Here is a 20922-nt window from a genome sequence, read left to right as displayed (position 1 = left end):
TATTAACCAATTATGAGAAAATTTTGAGCAATTTGACTTGAATGGTGTTTATCTTGGGCTCAATAATGTTTTCAAAAAATATAAGTAGGCTTCTTAAGCGTATTGCAATTTGAGCTGAATGGGGTTCATTTTGAGCTAAATAATATTTCAAAAGAACAAAAGGAGGTTGTTTAAGCTTATTAACCAATTATGTGAAAATTTTGAGCGATTTGAGTTGAATGGTGTTTATCTTGGGCTCAATAATGTTTTAAAAGAATATAAGTAGGCTTCTTAAGCGTATTGCAATTTGAGCTGAATGGTGTTCATTTTGAGCTAAATAATATTTTAAAAGAACAAAAGGAGGTTGTTTAAGCTTATTAACCAATTATGAGAAAATTTTGAGCGATTTGAGTTGAATGGTGTTTATCTTGGGCTCAATAATGTTTTCAAAGAATATAAGTAGGCTTCTTAAGCGTATTGCAATTTGAGCTGAATGGGGTTCATTTTGAGCTAAATAATATTTTAAAGGAACAAAAGGAGGTTGTTTAAGCTTATTAACGAATTATGTGAAAATTTTGAGCGATTTGAGTTGAATGGTGTTTATCTTGGGCTCAATAATGTTTTCAACGAATATAAGTAGGCTTCTTAAGCGTATTGCAATTTGAGCTGAATGGGGTTCATTTTGAGCTAAATAATATTTTAAAAGAACAAAAGGAGGTTGTTTAAGCTTATTAGCCAATTATGTGAAAATTTTGAGCGATTTGAGTTGAATGGTGTTTATCTTGGGCTCAATAATGTTTTAAAAGAATATAAGTAGGCTTCGTAAGGGTATTGCAATTTGAGCTGAATGGTGTTCATTTTGAGCTAAATAATATTTTAAAAGAACAAAAGGAGGTTGTTTAAGCTTATTAACCAATTATGAGAAGATTTTGAGCGATTTGAGTTGAATGGTGTTTATCTTGGGCTCAATAATGTTTTCAAAGAATATAAGTAGGCTTCTTAAGCGTATTGCAATTTGAGCTGAATGGTGTTCATTTTGAGCTAAATAATATTTTAAAAGAACAAAAGGAGGTTGTTTAAGCTTATTAACCAATTATGTGAAAATTTTGAGCGATTTGAGTTGAATGGTGTTTATCTTGGGCTCAATAATGTTTTAAAAGAATATAAGTAGGCTTCGTAAGGGTATTGCAATTTGAGCTGAATGGTGTTCATTTTGAGCTAAATAATATTTTAAAAGAACAAAAGGAGGTTGTTTAAGCTTATTAACGAATTATGTGAAAATTTTGAGCGATTTGAGTTGAATTTTGTTTATCTTGGGCTCAATAATGTTTTCAACGAATATAAGTAGGCTTCTTAAGCGTATTGCAATTTGAGCTGAATGGGGTTCATTTTGAGTTAAATAATATTTTAAAAGAACAAAAGGAGGTTGTTTAAGCTTATTAACCAATTATGTGAAAATTTTGAGCGATTTGAGTTGAATGGTGTTTATCTTGGGCTCAATAATGTTTTAAAAGAATATAAGTAGGCTTCGTAAGGGTATTGCAATTTGAGCTGAATGGTGTTCATTTTGAGCTAAATAATATTTTAAAAGAACAAAAGGAGGTTGTTTAAGCTTATTAACCAATTATGAGAAGATTTTGAGCGATTTGAGTTGAATGGTGTTTATCTTGGGCTCAATAATGTTTTCAAAGAATATAAGTAGGCTTCTTAAGCGTATTGCAATTTGAGCTGAATGGTGTTCATTTTGAGCTAAATAATATTTTAAAAGAACAAAAGGAGGTTGTTTAAGCTTATTAACCAATTATGTGAAAATTTTGAGCGATTTGAGTTGAATGGTGTTTATCTTGGGCTCAATAATGTTTTAAAAGAATATAAGTAGGCTTCGTAAGGGTATTGCAATTTGAGCTGAATGGTGTTCATTTTGAGCTAAATAATATTTTAAAAGAACAAAAGGAGGTTGTTTAAGCTTATTAACCAATTATGAGAAGATTTTGAGCGATTTGAGTTGAATGGTGTTTATCTTGGGCTCAATAATGTTTTCAAAGAATATAAGTAGGCTTCTTAAGCGTATTGCAATTTGAGCTGAATGGTGTTCATTTTGAGCTAAATAATATTTTAAAAGAACAAAAGGAGGTTGTTTAAGCTTATTAACCAATTATGTGAAAATTTTGAGCGATTTGAGTTGAATGGTGTTTATCTTGGGCTCAATAATGTTTTAAAAGAATATAAGTAGGCTTCGTAAGGGTATTGCAATTTGAGCTGAATGGTGTTCATTTTGAGCTAAATAATATTTTAAAAGAACAAAAGGAGGTTGTTTAAGCTTATTAACGAATTATGTGAAAATTTTGAGCGATTTGAGTTGAATTTTGTTTATCTTGGGCTCAATAATGTTTTCAACGAATATAAGTAGGCTTCTTAAGCGTATTGCAATTTGAGCTGAATGGGGTTCATTTTGAGCTAAATAATATTTTAAAAGAACAAAAAGAGGTTGTTTAAGCTTATTAACCAATTATGTGAAAATTTTGAGCGATTTGAGTTGAATGGTGTTTATCTTGGGCTCAATAATGTTTTAAAAGAATATAAGTAGGCTTCGTAAGGGTATTGCAATTTGAGCTGAATGGTGTTCATTTTGAGCTAAATAATATTTTAAAAGAACAAAAGGAGGTTGTTTAAGCTTATTAACCAATTATGAGAAGATTTTGAGCGATTTGAGTTGAATGGTGTTTATCTTGGGCTCAATAATGTTTTCAAAGAATATAAGTAGGCTTCTTAAGCGTATTGCAATTTGAGCTGAATGGTGTTCATTTTGAGCTAAATAATATTTTAAAAGAACAAAAGGAGGTTGTTTAAGCTTATTAACCAATTATAAGAAAATTTTGAGTAGTTTGAGTTGAATGGTGTTTATCTTGAGCTCAATTATGAGGAATTTTGTGCACTTTGAGCCGAATGGTGTTTATTTTGAGCTAAATAATATTTCAAAAGAACAAAAAGAGGTTGTTTAAGCGTCTTGTCCAATTATTAGGAAATTTGAGTAATTTGGATTGAATGATGTTTATCTTGAGCTAAATAATGTTTTAAAAGAACAAAAGCAAGTTATTTAAGTATATTGCTCAATTATGAGGAAATTTGGGCTAAATAGTTTTATTTTGAGATACATTAAATCTGAGTAATGTTTAAAAGACCGAAAGTAGGCTGCTCAGGAGTATTACTCAATTATGAGTAAACTTGGCTAATTTGAGCTGAGTGGTATTTACCTTGAGCTAAATAATGTTTTAAAGGAATATAAGAAGGCTTCTTAAGGGTATTGCTCAATTATGAGGAATTTTTGAGCAATTTGAGCGGAATGGTGTTTATCTTTACGTAAATAATGTTTAAAGAACAAAAGGAGGTTGTATAAGCGTATTGCCCAATTATGAGAAAATTTGAGGAATTTGAGTTGAATGGTGTTCATCTTGAGCTCAATAACGTGTTAAAAGAAAATAAGCAGCCTTCTTAAGCATATTGCTCAATTATGGGCAATTTGAGCTGAATGGTAATTTTACCATTTATAAAAGAACAAAAGGAGGTAGTTTAAGCGTATTAACCAATTATGAGAAAATTTTGAGCAATTTGACTTGAATGGTGTTTATCTTGGGCTCAATAATGTTTTCAAAAAATATAAGTAGGCTTCTTAAGCGTATTGCAATTTGAGCTGAATGGGGTTCATTTTGAGCTAAATAATATTTTAAAAGAACAAAAGGAGGTTGTTTAAGCTTATTAACCAATTATGTGAAAATTTTGAGCGATTTGAGTTGAATGGTGTTTATCTTGGGCTCAATAATGTTTTCAAAGAATATAAGTAGGCTTCTTAAGCGTATTGCAATTTGAGCTGAATGGTGTTCATTTTGAGCTAAATAATATAGGAGGTTGTTTAAGCTTATTAACCAATTATGAGAAGATTTTGAGCGATTTGAGTTGAATGGTGTTTATCTGAGGCTCAATAATGTTTTAAAAGAATATAAGTAGGCTTCTTTAGCGTATTGCAATTTGAGCTGAATGGTGTTCATTTTGAGCTAAATAATATAGGAGGTTGTTTAAGCTTATTAACCAATTATGAGAAGATTTTGAGCGATTTGAGTTGAATGGTGTTTATCTTAGGCTCAATAATGTTTTAAAAGAATATAAGTAGGCTTCTTAAGCGTATTGCAATTTGAGCTGAATGGTGTTCATTTTGAGCTAAATAATATAGGAGGTTGTTTAAGCTTATTAACCAATTATGAGAAGATTTTGAGCGATTTGAGTTGAATGGTGTTTATCTTAGGCTCAATAATGTTTTAAAAGAATATAAGTAGGCTTCTTTAGCGTATTGCAATTTGAGCTGAATGGTGTTCATTTTGAGCTAAATAATATAGGAGGTTGTTTAAACTTATTAACCAATTATGAGAAGATTTTGAGCGATTTGAGTTGAATGGTGTGTATCTTAGGCTCAATAATGTTTTAAAAGAATATAAGTAGGCTTCTTAAGCGTATTGCAATTTGAGTTGAATGGTGTTCATTTTGAGCTAAATAATATAGGAGGTTGTTTAAGCTTATTAACCAATTATGAGAAGATTTTGAGCGATTTGAGTTGAATGGTGTTTATCTTAGGCTCAATAATGTTTTAAAAGAATATAAGTAGGCTTCTTTAGCGTATTGCAATTTGAGTTGAATGGTGTTCATTTTGAGCTAAATAATATAGGAGGTTGTTTAAGCTTATTAACCAATTATGAGAAGATTTTGAGCGATTTGAGTTGAATGGTGTTTATCTTAGGCTCAATAATGTTTTAGAAGAATATAAGTAGGCTTCTTTAGCGTATTGCAATTTGAGCTGAATGGTGTTCATTTTGAGCTAAATAATATAGGAGGTTGTTTAAGCTTATTAACCAATTATGAGAAGATTTTGAGCGATTTGAGTTGAATGGTGTTTATCTTAGGCTCAATAATGTTTTAAAAGAATATAAGTTGGCTTCTTTAGCGTATTGCAATTTGAGCTGAATGGTGTTCATTTTGAGCTAAATAATATAGGAGGTTGTTTAAGCTTATTAACCAATTATGAGAAGATTTTGAGCGATTTGAGTTGAATGGTGTTTATCTTAGGCTCAATAATGTTTTAAAAGAATATAAGTAGGCTTCTTTAGCTTATTGCAATTTGAGCTGAATGGTGTTCATTTTGAGCTAAATAATATAGGAGGTTGTTTAAGCTTATTAACCAATTATGAGAAGATTTTGAGCGATTTGAGTTGAATGGTGTTTATCTTAGGCTCAATAATGTTTTCAAAGAATATAAGTAGGCTTCTTAAGCGTATTGCAATTTGAGCTGAATGGGGTTCATTGTGAGCTAAATAATATTTTAAAAGAACAAAAGGAGGTTGTTTAAGCGTATTAACCAATTATGAGAAAATTTTGAGCAATTTGACTTGAATGGTGTTTATCTTGGGCTCAATAATGTTTTCAAAAAATATAAGTAGGCTTCTTAAGCGTATTGCAATTTGAGCTGAATGGGGTTCATTTTGAGCTAAATAATATTTTAAAAGAACAAAAGGAGGTTGTTTAAGCTTATTAACCAATTATGTGAAAATTTTGAGCGATTTGAGTTGAATGGTGTTTATCTTGGGCTCAATAATGTTTTCAAAGAATATAAGTAGGCTTCTTAAGCGTATTGCAATTTGAGCTGAATGGTGTTCATTTTGAGCTAAATAATATAGGAGGTTGTTTAAGCTTATTAACCAATTATGAGAAGATTTTGAGCGATTTGAGTTGAATAGTGTTTATCTTAGGCTGAATAATGTTTTCAAAGAATATAAGTAGGCTTCTTTAGCGTATTGCTCAATTATGAGGAACTTAGGGCAATTTGAGCTGAATGGTTTTTTATTTTGATTCACAAACGCTAGAAGTAAATGGTCTATCTATGATTCAAATGTGTACAATTCAATCAGGGTGGCCTAGACCTGGTTCAAAAAATGGGTCGTCTCCATGAAAAGGTAACAAAAATAGCTCTTTTCGAGCTTTTTTGTGAACTGCTCGTGTAGGCAGGCAATTAAATTTTAGTTAATCCAGGCAATTCAATCAATAAGTCTGTGGTTTATTGGTTGTAAATTATTGTTCGCATTAAAAAAGATCTTCGTTACACTGTTTCAGGTTATTTATTTCTATTTAATTCATTTTTATTATTTTCCAGAGGTACCGTAAGGATTCTCGAAGTAGGTCACGCAGTTTGACCCCTCCCCACTGGAAACGGGAGTTGAACAAAACTATTGGTCTCAAAGAATTTCAGGTATGCTGAACTTGTCTGAACTAGTCATTTCTCGTAATATCTGTCTTCTTTCATGTCTTGTCTTAGATGGGGAAGAACGGCAATAAATCAGGGTAATAAATAACGGTAATAACAATTTACCTAAAGGCTAGTCAAATCCTGAATCTTTGGGCTATTTTATTTTTGTTATTTATCTTAGTATTGAAGTAACGCCCCGCTATGCGTTGAGATTATCTATTTAATAAAGCAAGGAAAATCCTAGAATCCTTTTATGCATGAACTAAGACTGTGGGAGAACTACTCTCTGCAATTTTTGTATAAACTTCCTAAGATGTGAAATCCTTTTCACCTTTCTCATGCCAATCAAGGCGGGGCTTAAAACACTGTATTTATCTGTTTAGTGTTTGTATTATTTTTTTTTTCATAAGATTATATTTTGTTTTGCTACATATTGTTCTCTACTTACATTTTCTCAGTGGATTAATATAAAAATGTATTTAAAAAAAGAAAAACAAGTTTCTATTTGTTATTCTTTATTTCATCCACACCAAGACTCCTGGTGCCAGAAATGGTGACCGTATTTCAATACCATATAATGGTTGATTCAGTATTAGTTGAAAAATTTATCAGATGAAGCTGTTTGTATTATAATTATTCAGAATAAAAGTTAGATATTTGGCCTGGTTTCGGATGGGGTCAAAGCTAAAGAATTCATGTCACCGGCCGAGAAAAAATTGTGTTTGAGATAGAAAAAAGCTTCTAATTTATATTCTGGCAAAGATATGCTATTGCTTTTCAAATTTAAACAAACGAAAAAATAGAGAAGTGGATGTAATATTTTAAACAAGACAGTGGGAAAAAACATGAAAAATCCTAATGTTTTTTAAACAAGGATAAAAAAAAAAGATAGGATGTACAAAGATGAATTAAAATACAAGGATAACAAAACAAACCCTAGAAGAAAAGACGAAAAGAAAACTTTTTTTTATATATATATATTTACTCAAATTTCAGTTTTCTTTTATTCTTTTCTTCTAGCGTTTGTGTTGTTTTCTTTGTTTGCTTTTTTCATGTTTTGTTGAGGCTTGTGTCTTTATTTATTTATTTTTTTTACCGTTAATGAAGTCTTTATTGTTAATGAAGCCAAATATTTGGATTTTTATTATTCAAAATTTGCCCCGAGAAAATTTTATAATGGCTGTAAACAAATAGGGGTTATTGTATTTAGATCAATACATGCGTGTACAGAATGAACTTATTTTTCTGTGCCTGACAGCTCAATATAGCACATGAAATCAGAAAAAAATGTATATTATATGAAGCAAATACGAAACCGTAAGGAAAATTCAACAAAATTGATTCTTCAAAAAGGCATGGATTTGGCAACCCTATTTAAAACTAATTTGATACTGCTTTCTAATGGATTCGATAATTATTTCATTTTGTAATTTGGCTGGTTGAAGGGACAAGTTCTTCAACATAGATCCGAAACGGAAGCAAATCGAATTTGGGGTCGGAAGCGAAACTAAAGAAACTTTTTTTTCGAATGACGTGAAACCCGGTTACCGAGGCGAATTGTGACTCCTGAAAGTTTTTTCCATGAGAATGCTAAGGCATGTACTCGCAAAGTACGCGCATAGTTGCCACGTCAAAACGATTTGGGATGATGAGGATAAGATCAACGTTTTTTTTTTTTTTTTTTTTTTTTTTTTTTTTTTTTTTTTTTTTTTTTTTTTTTTTTTTTTTTATTACTGAGTATGGCAGGATTGATATCCCAGCCTAAATATTTGTTGTTTTTTTTTCTTGTTTTTAAAGGCTTGTCTTGTTTTAAAACCTTATGTATGGCTACGTGTAATATCTCCTAGATTGCTATTACAGCGCGATTTTGCTCTGCTTGACCGGTCTGACCATTAACAGACGTTCAGTTTTATCAGGTACATATGGTCATATGGAAAAAAACTCTACAATGACAATGTTTTGTAGTATCTGGCTTGTCTTGATCTAGTTCCAAAAATAATAAATATTTGAGAAAGCTATTCATGCGGTTAAAAATATTGAAATGAATGAAATCGAAATGAAATACACATAAAATTGAAAGAGAAAAGGTACCTTTTGGAAATTTTGTAGTTCTTGAGCCAATACGAAAATATTTAGGAAAGTTTAGCTCCATGTTACGGTCCATCTTTTTTTTCAGTTTGTTGATATATAGAAGATCTAAAAATACTTCTTTTTATAGTAGTGGTTTGAGAGACTGAAGGATCCAATCTTTTGGGATAGATGTAAAGGGATTGGGTCATAAAGATTTAACTGCATTGTTTATAATCTGTAATATTTCAAGCAGTTTGTAGTTCTGTATCTATACAATTCATGTCTATAGATCTATATCTATAGAACCAAGTCTGCATCCAGGATTTTGTTCTGGGTGGGAGGGGGTTTGACCAAAAAAACTTTAAAATGCGTCAAAAATTTGTTCTTATGTATTTTTATTGTGTTTTTAATAATCAGAGAAAGATTTTTTTTTAGGGGGGGGGGGAGATTCAACCTCCCCCCCCCCTCTGGATATGGCCTGGATTGAACCTATAGAATTTCAAGCAATGACAGTAATTTATGAAGTCTTGTATAATCCCAACGCTACCAGGGAGGTTTCGCTATTATTAGACGCTTTTAATTTTGCTTTAGCATAGCATTTGTGATATCTTTCTCTTTTCTTGTGTGTTTTGATTATTTTAGGTTAGTTGGTTTTCTTCGTTCTCTTTCCCCGTTGATAAAGGCTTCCAAACATCAAGCCGAAATATTCAGGCTTTCATTATTATTTGCGAAAAAAAGTTTTTTTTATTGTCTTATTGAAAAATTATACTAATTCTTCTATATTCTCGTTTCATTTTAGTGGGAATTGTGGCTGACGGCACATCAAATTATTTAAAATAAAAGATCTAAGATTTTCTTTTTAAGGAGCAAAATCTGGCTCTGAAAATAGCAAATTGTTTTTTTTCTTCTAATATTTGAGAATGTATGTTGACAATATAGTCTTAGTTGGTGACGTCTGAGATTAAGTATCCCACCGTGCGCATGTCCCTGCGTATACTTCTCCATTTCGCCACTGTCATTAAACACGTGGTTTTTCTATTATATTGTCAAACCGACTAATATTTTTTAAATTAGGTTTTCAGTATAGTGAATATAGTTAAAAATACAATAACTGTTTATTTAGGTTACAATACAGGGTTAGCATCAGCAGAAGATTAAAAAAAAATAAAAGCATTAAACTTGGAACAACAAACTTGGAATATTCAACAAGCCCCTCTTGAATATTAAACTGAATTAATATGAATTAAACTACACTAAGACGAAACGACAAATTAAATATTTTTTTTAGATATCTCCTTCTCCCCAGATAACCTTCCGGGTATTGTTCCAAAAATATTGAGAAGTCACACTAATATATGCACATACACGGCAGTGAAAATGCAAAGAGGGCTCTATGCCTAAATCCACCAAACCTGCGGATTTTGTTTTCCATAATCCTAACTTTTTTGAATTTTCTCCCTTTTCTTTCTTTGAAGAAATGCTTCCATCGATAAATCAACAACTTAATAATTAGAAACTTTAATATTAGAAAATGGAAGAAGATCGGAATAGACGACAAGAAGAAAGGAAAAAGCGTGATGAAGCAAGACAGAAGAAAGAAGAGAAGCAAAAGAAAGAAGAGGAGAAAAGGAAAATGCTTGAGGATCTTCATTCTTTTGAAGACGAACTCCAAATCAGAAGGTATATACTACTTCAAACACTGGCATCTTTAAAATTTACAAAAAACGAAAAGAAGCAAAAATCAGCTGATTTATATCAACCTTTTGTAGAAATTAGTAAAACGGACGCAATTAAACAAATAACCTAGACTTAGAAAAGGTTAAGAAGGATGAGAATTTAACCATACGAATTTCGTTTCAATACAGTGGTGCTGTCACGCCTTTAGCCCCCTCCCCCTACTAAGTATTGATAAATTACGTGACGATTTTGCACCCTCGACTTCATTAAAGACTAAAACTGGTGTCAGAAGAAGGGGAAGCAATAATCAATAACTTTATATTGTACGGCGTTGGGTCAAAAGAAACCCTAATAATTTTTTCTTCTTCTTTTTCTTCTTTGGAAGATTGTTTACGAACAAAACTTTTCAAAAATGAGTTGACTTTTGGTTCGTTTGTGCTTTACACGCTGCTTATTTAGGCAGTCAAAAGATAAAGTGGCTTTCACAGTAAATACGTAGTTTTCTATGTTAAACGATTTAGTTACATTGCGTTAAGTATAACCTTTCAAGCTAAAACAAATTATTTCACATTTGGTTAACATAAAAATCCACAAAATCATCAGGATCGTCATCTAAATCATCGTAAGGAAAATATTCAAAAACTAAAAATGTGGAATTGACATGGAAATACAAGCTCTGTTCAAATGTAAAATACTTTAGTAAAAGTCTGTTAATTTATTTCAAAATTTTTTAATTGCTCAGCCTGAAAATTTTTCTCAATTTTACTTTTTTGATTTTTCCGTAACGTATAACTAAATGTATAGCGTATAACCAAACTATATATAAACTAAACGTATAACTAAATGTTGAGTTTGAATCGACTAGACACTGCCTACATTACGAAAAAAATTTGCTACATATGATTGTTTAGCGTATCATATTCAGTTAGGTGAATTTAAAGGGCTCTACAGCGAAGTGTAAAAGCACAAGCACACTAAAGAGTGTAAATTAAACTTGTTGATTTGGCTTGTGTTAGTGTTCACTTGCATTCAGATTTGCGCCTTATTGGCTTTTTATTTGTTTTCACATTGTTGCATCATTGTTTGGTGTTTATATTTTGTTTCTGTGTCTTATCGTTTCTACATCTTTTGCTTATTGATTTATATATATATATATATATATATATATATATATATATATATATATATATATATATATATATATATATATATATATATATATATATATATATATATATATATATATATATATATATATATATATATATATATATATATATATATATATATATATATATGGCCCATTACGGCAAGCATTTGCTGTCTCTTTCCCACTTTTAGTTGTTTTTGTGGCTCTTTCGCTTCTTGTTTGTTTTTTATTGTACTACGTTGCATCATTCGTTGGTGTTCACGTTTGTACCCCTTTTTTTCTATTTTGGACAGTTTCGACGTTACTGGCCAGCTAAAAAGGAATATTTTTTTTTTTTTGTGAAAAAAAAAATTGAGGCCACTAAGTGGGTTCTTCCGTATAATATATATCTGAAGCTGGCTGTGTCCAGCCTCCCTTCGCTCGGTCTGGGCTTTCGATCCTCGTAGTTGAACCTACTTTGCTCTGGTCGGTGCTTTTCCCCTTAGCCCTTGAAACCCCCCTTGTACTTTTTTTTGTGACGCCACATTTCTAGTGTATATTTATATTTTTAAGTTTCATAGCTTTATATTCTCATGAACAGATTCATTAAAAAAAAAAAAAATGCTATGTTTGTTTTCTTTCAAAATTAGTTAATGGAAACTTATTTGTCCGCTTGTCAAAAGGAGGGGATGATATTAGAAAGGTGACGCGTTTTAATTTGACTTTCTATTTTATACACTTTTAAATGATACAGAAGAATATGTTGACACTATTCCGCCTGTTTCTCCCTTTTAAATCTCATTGGAGATGGGAATCCTCCTTTTTATGGTTAGAATTGTCAAATTTTGGTATTTGAGGCTGAGAGTCTAAAATTTTTTGATTCCAAAATCCTTTTCAAATCCGTTTTCGCCCTTGTTTAAGTCCTGGAGCCCTTCCGTATATTCTTTACCCTTTCTTTATTTTCAAGATTTGTTATTTTGATTATTTTACTTTTGTTAGTTTAAATGTTGGTAAATTTTTAATGACGACTAGGTAGAATGGCTAACCGTCCTAGCCAAAAGGTTAGCATGCTAGACTTAAAGTCCTTTGTCCGTGAAGACAGGGGTTAGAGTCCTGGTGTCGCTGGTCGTTTGGTTTGAAACCAGGATAAGTAGTGTGACTCTGTAACTTCATCCAGAGTCGACCCAGCTCTAAATGGGTGCCTGGAGAGATTTGGTAAAAGTGAACAGGAAGGGTGTGAGAAAGCACTAGTTGGCTGACCCCCCTCCTCCATTGAACTTCCTGGCTCAAGGGCCATGAAATGAAGATCAGCACTCCCAGTATGGACCGGACCGTAAAGTTCAGTGCTGTAATGATAATGATAATAATAATAATAATAATAATAATTTATTTATAACCCACACCATAACAAGTTATGGCACTTGTGGAGTAACAAAAAGAAAAAAAATGAAATACACTACAAATAGAAAAGACACTACGTTACAATGAGATTAACCGAATAGACGGACCAAAGGATGATGAGGCGATAAACGATAAAAAGCTGATTCCGACAACCTTCCATGCAGGAGGGCCAACTTTTCACATATATCAGGGACATCAAACTTACGAATTATCTTCCCATTGTTACACCAAGGGGGGAGATAAAGTAAAAATTTACAATATCTGAAATAAAAAATTCGAATCTGATTAACATCTTTTTTTCTTTAAAAGGATAACATCTTTATTTACCGTTAATCTGAAAATATTCCTCTGTCTATATTCTTTTCTATCTTTTCCAAAATGTAATTAGCGTTTGGGATTTTTTCATTTTTCGCCATTTTTATTTGATGCATTCTATTCATTTATTTTCATTTGTTTATTCATTTATCAAATAGCCGAGTCAAACTCAAAACTAGCTAAAATTAACATGAGAAAATTTGTCTGGTACTATTTTCTGGTCTTGAGGAGGCAAGGGGGTTACCAGCCCTACTCAGGTTAATTTTGCTCGTTTTGAGTTTGACTCGGCGATTTATTGTAATTTCTGTTCGTTTTGAGTTTGGAAGGTTATTCTCTGTTTGGAACTCTGACCATTTTTGGCTTAATGTAGCTCTTTACTTTTTTGAAAAACTTGTTTTGTGGAAAAACATTTTTAAATTAATTTTTGTTCCTTCTTTGTTGACATAGTCTTTTTCAAAAAATTATGTCACTCTTCGGTTTTCTAAGTATCCGTAGTTTGGCTTGCTATTTGTATGTTGAGAAACTTTTTGAACAATTTTTAATCCTGACACAAATAGTATTTCTCATTTAATTTTATACCTCCTCAAGTTGACCTGATATATAAAACTTAATATCATTCCCAAAAGATTTTATCTATGCTCTTTAGTAACCTGGATATACTTACACTCTTTTTTTACACGTAGAAGTAGTAATAGGACTAGCCCCGAAAGTTTCAACATAATAACAATGCACCCATAAACACAATGCCAATGAGCCTCGATTTCCAATCGAATGAGCCCTTTTCAAAGTTTCTATGGCAATTCTTTCTATACGAAGGGCCCTGGTCTAAAAAAAAATAATAATAAATAAATAATACATTGTACCCACATCGCTCTCTACTTAGGCAGCGCTGCCTATTGATAGCGCTGCCTACTTTTGCGCTGCCTATGATAAAAAAACATATCTTGAAACTGAGGAGCTAAGGGGTTGGGGTTAATTGGTAGTTAGTCTTAGTCAAACATATAGATAGTTTTAAACCACAGTGATCGTTTGGTATTAGCCCTAACTTTTTTCTCTGTCAATCTTCCTTGATTGAGAAAATAAAAAGATTGAATACAAGCCAAGGGCTAATATCAATAATGACATCTTGAATATTTTAACAATAATATCTTTTTGCAATTTTATTTTGTGTCTGAATGTATCTTTTTATACCTCTCAGTTTAATGGGAAATCGATAAACAATACTGATAGAGTTCATGACTTTCAGTCTTTCTAATTTATAGAGTAACTGTCAATCACAAACCTGACGAACGAACCGTATCTCTTCCATCACAAGAAAAAAGTTCTAGTGAAGCACCTTCTGACGAAGAAACAGCTCAACAGCTTCATGCTGAAAAATTGCGACGCGCACTTCAAATCGATGAATCCACTAAAGAAAAGAACTGGGATCACTTCCAGAAGCCAGCTGAGGGCAACGCCAAGGTAGAGGGGGATAATTGGCGTAGGGGAAACGAGTTCCAGACAAGAAGAAGACGGGGACCTGAAGGAGGTGCTGTCATTGAAGAAATAGAAGAGATGGAGAACAAAGAGCCAAGAAGTTTTGAATCAGATAATTTAATTACGAAAGGACGGAGGTGAGTACGAGTTTAATTAAATGTATTCACAAGGACGTCACTATAAATAAATTTATCTGTGCATATGGGGATATGTATATGTTCATGTTTAAAATTTTATTGAAAAGAAATTGTAGCCTATATTCTTTTATGAGGATTATGTCTTAATGAATCAGTAGTTTAAATTCTTGATTAATCAGTATTTTGGTTGATATAAGCATAAGAGCAACTATAAGTAAGAGAATGAAAAACAAATTGATCAAATGAATGAGTGGATATGATCAAACTGGGCTCATCAGTGACTACGCTTAAAACTTTCCTTTCGCAACACTGTATTGGTTTTGCATCTAGTTGCTCATTGTTGCGACTCGTTGCTCATTACTCCTGGTTTCTTTCATTCTTCGTCTTTTTTTCTTTCTTTTTTCAGTTTTTTCCTTTTTTGAAGGTGGCCTTTTGATGAATTCGGGAAGGTTTGGTGTTAGGTGAATGAAACTGCTAGGAACAGATTTACGGTCGTAATTACGGAGCTCCTAACTCCTACCTACCTCCTACCTCCTTACATAATTACAGTGTTTAGAAGCTCCTACCTCCAAACTCCCGCCCTTTCTTCATATAACTCTGGAAAGGCTCGGTGAAAACAGGAAGATACTTGTCTTGACTTTGAATTTAGTTTTTAATGTTTGTCTTTGAGTCTGCCTGCTTAGATTATATCCCAGTAAAATAAGCTGGCCAGGTTGTGATTAATGGTAGTATGGAACAAAACGAACAATATAGATAATTGCATTCTAGACAATATCTTAATTAATTGAAACATAAGAGAAACTATAAATAAAGAGAATAGAAAAACAAAATGAAAGAAATAAATTACTTAATATAGCTATCTATCCTATAGATTACAAATTTATATTTACTTACATATATTTTGCTGCAGAGAGCTAGTTATTCTTTGTAATAGGGATGATGAAACTTAAACCCTAATTGTCACTGACTGTTAAGTTTAACAGTGAACAAATTTTTGATTAACGCATCATCGGCTGTAGGTATCTCCCTATCAAATTTCAAGTGAATGTGGACAGTTTAGTGTGGAAGGTAGGTGGGACTCAGAAGTGATGAACCCCTCTGAAAATCCATTTGTTCTAACTTCTTGGCCCAAAATTACTTGCATCATATGTTTGAAGCATATTGCAGGTCGAAGAAAAGATGTACGCTTTGAATATCATCATTCTTATGTCTTAGTTGTTTGGTTTCAAACTGATTAGTGACAAAAAAGGAAAAAAAGAAAGATCCAATCCTGCCTCTCTGCTGGAAAGCAGGGCTTATCATTTCTGCAATTTCTGGGCTTATCATTAACTGCGGTAAAAGCCTTCCTTTTGCACTTCCTTCTCATTGGAGTGGTAATTCTAAAGATAAAGGCAGCCAAAAAACCGACAAGCTTTTGCCGTGCGGTCTCATTTGTTTTTGACCTGCGATAGGTTGTTAGCAGTAGTAGAAGGAGTAGAGTCTGGCACTTTTTCACAAATTTTGTGAAATGTTTAATTTCCCCATGGTTTCTTAGGATTTCTGGCAAAAGTAGGGCATTTATTAAGAATCTAGATACATGTGTAAAGCCTTTTTTTGGGATTTTACAGCGTGCAATTATCCGGTCAAGTCACTGCCCAATTATTACCCCATTTTCTGTCTAACTTTTTACCCTCTTTGAAGTAATTAGTGATTGTACTGTTATTTTTTTTTTGTAAAGAGAGTTTGCTTTCCACATCAAAATAGAATTATGCTTTATATTAGGGCGTTTATACCCCCTTTTCAGGATAAAGTACAGCTTTTAATGGATTAATTTTGGAAACTATCATTTTTTCATTAAAATCAATGTTTTCGCAATAGAAGAACTACCCCCCACAGTATCCATATTGTACTGTTAACCCTAAAATATTTCCCTTTCAGTGGGATATAATAAATTAATCACTGGTTCTAAATCACTATGAGCATAAGCTAAGCCTAAAATATACTTTTGATGCTTCAGTCTTCTTCCCCTTATCCGCTTCAATACTACAGATTAAAGCTAATCTGTATTTTTCGATATACGTGCTTTTTGCATTTATTTAGCTACTAATTTAAAAAAAAAAAGTACTACTTTATATCTGTTGTTTTGGAGTTTTTGCCCCCCCCCCCGAAAAAAATTCCTGCGTACGTGCCTGAGTAGAGTATACTTTTTGACACTTTGAATTTCTTGCCCTTGCTTAGTGATGCGTCTACCACAGTAATATTGCAGCCCAAATAATTAATAACATTCTTTTTAATGAAAAAAAATGGAAAGAAAAGTCGTAGCATATTTATCAGTCTTATTTTAAAATTATTTTAAATTAAAGATAAATTTCGTTATGCATAGTACTAAGTACTTTTTTGGAAATACCGTAATAGCAGTCACTTATGCAAGTATTTTTTTTTGGGGGGGGGGGTTAATAATAGAAAAGAAACATTTACTTGATAATTTCGTAAGAATTAGCCAGAAATTCGGGAAATCTCTGGATTTCAGGGTGCCAGAGGCAGACTCTCCTCTATCCCATATATGTCCCTGGCTAATAGTGTAGAATGTCATTCAGCAGGTTTCATTTCATTGCAGTATTTTTTTTCTCTAGCTAATTAGAATAGGCAAGGCTTAAATGACTCACATTAGAAATTCCAACATTGTTCTATAGTTTGGATGGCATTACTTTACAGACTAGCTTGCACTTTTTTTGTTTCAATTGTTTTCAATTTAACTGCCCTCAATCATTTAAAGGTTTTTTTGAATTTAACTTCTCAAATCCATATTTTAAATACTTGATGGTCATCTGAAATTTACATACCCCCCTAGGGTATGTACCCTATATACCCCCACCGACAGCTAGGTCACATTTTTCTCTTAGTATTCCCTGTGCTAAGGATGGGAATGCACTTTCGAAAGAGCTAAAATCTTGTAGATCTCTCAGCTCCTTTAAAAAGAGAGTTTGAAGATTTCTAGAGGATTAGACGTTTATTTCTTATGTCCATCTATTTTATTGTTATGCTAAGAATATTTTGATATTATTATTATTAATTATATTTTTCCTTGATACTTCAAGGGGTGCAAGCGGAGGAAGGGTCATATTAAATTTATTGTTATTTGATGGCGTTATTATATTATGTTATATTTAATAATGTATAATGCTATGTTATATGTATTATTATATTGTGTTATATTTAATATATGTTATGAATATTAAACTTCTGAAAGATCTTCACAGACAAACACACACAAGAATCCTTTGTATATGGAAGTTTTAAACAACTCCATTCTAGGAAATCAAGAGGCTGGCTTTTTTACATTCTTTGCGTAACCTCAATTGCTTTTTGTTTCTACTAAAGATTTCTAAAGTACAATTTTTCCTTCAGCTAGATACTACGACTTTTAATATGTAATTTGATTTCTTTTTGTCTTATTATATATACAAAATGCATTCAAAATGTTTGTTCAAAACTATTTGTTCTGATTTTTTTTTTTTGGGGGGGGGGGCTGATAACTTAAATTAAGTGTACTATTACTAAATTGATTTCTTGATTTCCTGGAATGCAGTTATTTTCTCCTTCCATGATTATGAAGGTCAAGGTCATGGTTTTCTCCTTCCAATAGTATGAAGGTAGTTGTGAAAGGAGTGTACTATTAAGGTAGTCTAATTCTGTGTACTATTGAATTATTGCAAAATTGCGGTTGGGAAGGTAATGCTACTTTGGCTTGGTTGGCAGTTCATTTTCTTTCCTTTTCTTTTACAGGGGTCAGAGAACAAGCCAAGAAAAGTATGAAGGTCGTCTAAAGAAAGACCATATCCCTAGTCGTCAAGCATCATCTAGTGCTGATCAAGACATATCACGAAGCAGAGACTCGAAAAGAGAACGCTCCTCGGCACCACGAAAAATGAGAAGAACTGATGAAAATAGAGAGAAACGACGTAGTCCAGAAGTTGGGTCTCCCTCTCAAAGGAGAGATGTAAAAGAGCCAAGACGCAGTCCAAAAACATTATTTGATCGAAAAAGAGAGGCGAAAGAATGGGATAAATCAAGTCCTCCTCGTATTTCGAGACGCAGTCGCTCTCCCTTGAAAAGGCGCCATCAGAAAGAGGATAAAAGTAAAGAACGAAGGTCAGTTACTCCAAAAAGAGCTCATGGGCGAAAAAATGAAAGCAAATCTCGTTCTCCTGAAGCCAGGGAAGATCACAACAGACTAGGTGACAGCAAAAGATCTGAATCTGGAGGAAAACCATATCGTCGCCAAAAGCAGGATAGAAACTCTATTTCCCCAGAAAAAAGGGAGGAACGAAACCGTAATAGAAAAAACAAGAAATCTCCCTCTCCAAGAAGAAAACGAAAAGAAAGAAGCAGGTCAAGCTCACCTATGAAGAATATGCAGAAGGAGCGGATCGACGAGAAATCTGAGCCTTCTGCGAGACCGTACCGTCTCCAAAATCAGGATAGAAACCCCCGTTCCACAGAAGGAGCGGAGGAACGTTCTTACGATAAGAAAAAAAGGAAATCTCTCTCTCCTGCAAGAAAACAAAAGGTAAAAAGCAGATCACGTTCGCCTGTTAAGAATGTCCGTAAGGAACTGATCAACGACGAAAATAGAAAGAGATCAGGTATAACCAAGACTTCAGACAGAAAATATACGAAACAGTCTCCAAGTCCGAAAGGAGAAATAGCTAATCGCCGATCAAGGTCTTCAACAAGGGAACGTAAATCATCTGCAAAAGAACGTCTCTCCAGGTAATTCTCTTTTGTACTAAATTGGAAAGTTAGGCTCCAAAACGAGAGGGTTTGTTACACTTGGTCAGTGTCGTATCTGACATTTTCAAACTTCTAAAATAAATACCAATTGGGAGGATTAGCAGGACGATGTATTTTGCAAGTTGGAAAAGATTATTGAAGAAATTCTGTATCTTCATCTATTTGCCGTGCTTCAAAAACAAAAAATGATCATTATTCTAAAGTTTTCTCAAAATTTAAAAAACCCAGATGCTAGGTTTTGACAGAGGACAGCCAAGAATGCCAGTCAGGTTTATGGCATGCGAAACATGTACTTCGAAAATGGTTCTGGATTTCCTTTAACCTCTAGCATACTTTTCTTCGTAACTAGGTTGGCTGCAGGCATTTTTAGTAACTTTTTCCGAAACTGGGAATTGCGATTACGTCTAATATATAAGTAGTAATTCTGTTGAAGTTAGTAAACTTCCGAAAATAGTAAAGTTTATATTTATTTTTCACTTCTTGTACCTTTATTTAGCACATCGTTTACTAATTTTTCTCAAGGGGAGGACCATCAGAGCAATGTATGTTGAATTACCCTTTGATCCTCTTAATCCTCATTGCCATGGTGACCCTTCTTTTGAGAATTTAATTGAAAAAACATGTTTTTTTCAAATGAAAGTAAAGAGCGACACTAAAATTTCAAACGAATACAAATTATTCCTTTCGAGGGGGGCTGCCCCCTCCTCAACTTGATGCCCTTTACGCTAAAAGTTATACTTTAATTCTCAATTCTTTCAGAACATCTGAACCCAATAATTGAACCCAAGCGTAAAGCGTGGGGGATAAGGAGGGGGCAGGCTGCCTCATACATGGAATAATCTTTTTTCCTTTTAAGTTTTACTGTCGATATTTGCTTTAATTAAAAAAAAAACTTTCAGGTGCTGCGTTACTTCCTGGAATTTTCAGCTTTAATTTCTCAAACAGTTTTGATAAAATATTTTTGGTGGTATAACAACTAAAACTAAAAAGGAGTTACTAAAAAGAGTTATTTTAAACTAAAACTAAAAAAAAACTAAAAAGAGCATGAGAGGGGGTTGGCGACCTCTAATCACTTTTCAACACAGACACACCTCCCAAATTATCTCGAAAGTTTCAACTTAATACTCTCAGCATCACTTAAAAAATTGCAGATCCTTTTTTTGATAAACTCAGTGCACTTAATGCAATTTGATTTAGTATAATATACCCCTCAACATTCTCCAAAAATTCATCTTGATGCCCTTGGCCTTTTCAGATACACCCAGAATCTGAATTAAAATCGAATGGTTGTGGGCATCAAGCCGCGGCTAATTGTAGAAAAAGCCAAGACAGATAGTCCTATTGAGTGAGAGGCAAATCTGGCATTAACCCCCTTATTAGGATTGTATAAAAATGATGTTATTTCATTTTTTAATAGACAAGTCTATCTATTATCCGTCCATATGTCATTCCTAGGGCAGAAGAACTAAGGTAGATAGCCATAGAGCTAAGATAGACATAGAATCTATAGTTTTCCAAGTGTTTGGTTAAATGACACGGATAAAGGTGTAAAATGCCAACAGGTAAATGTCAACAGATAAAAATGCTTCTGTTATTGGACCAATACGTGTTTGCTATCTTTTAGCAAGGCACGCCCGTCAAAAGTCTCAGGCAGGTTGACCAAGAATTTGAAATTG

The 20922-nt window shown here is 32.8% G+C and overlaps 1 protein-coding gene across 7 annotated transcripts in view; it reads left to right on the top strand.

The window, feature by feature from the left end:
- The window catches only part of LOC136030947 (peptidyl-prolyl cis-trans isomerase G-like), a 155591-nt gene that overhangs the window by 129853 nt on the left and 4816 nt on the right, over nt 1-20922 (top strand). For all 7 annotated transcript variants that reach the window (XM_065710069.1, XM_065710068.1, XM_065710064.1 and 4 more), the window contains 4 exons: nt 6176-6271; nt 9867-10018; nt 14123-14473; nt 18239-19225. In XM_065710069.1, the coding sequence (XP_065566141.1) occupies nt 6176-6271; nt 9867-10018; nt 14123-14473; nt 18239-19225 (1586 nt within the window). The remainder of the gene's footprint in view (nt 1-6175; nt 6272-9866; nt 10019-14122; nt 14474-18238; nt 19226-20922) is intronic.

The sequence above is a fragment of the Artemia franciscana genome, chromosome 9 (genome assembly GCF_032884065.1).
Source record: "Artemia franciscana chromosome 9, ASM3288406v1, whole genome shotgun sequence".
NCBI lineage: Eukaryota > Metazoa > Arthropoda > Branchiopoda > Anostraca > Artemiidae > Artemia > Artemia franciscana.
The sequence above is the reverse complement of the archived record's forward strand: the minus strand, read 5'-3'. Positions and strand labels throughout refer to the sequence as shown.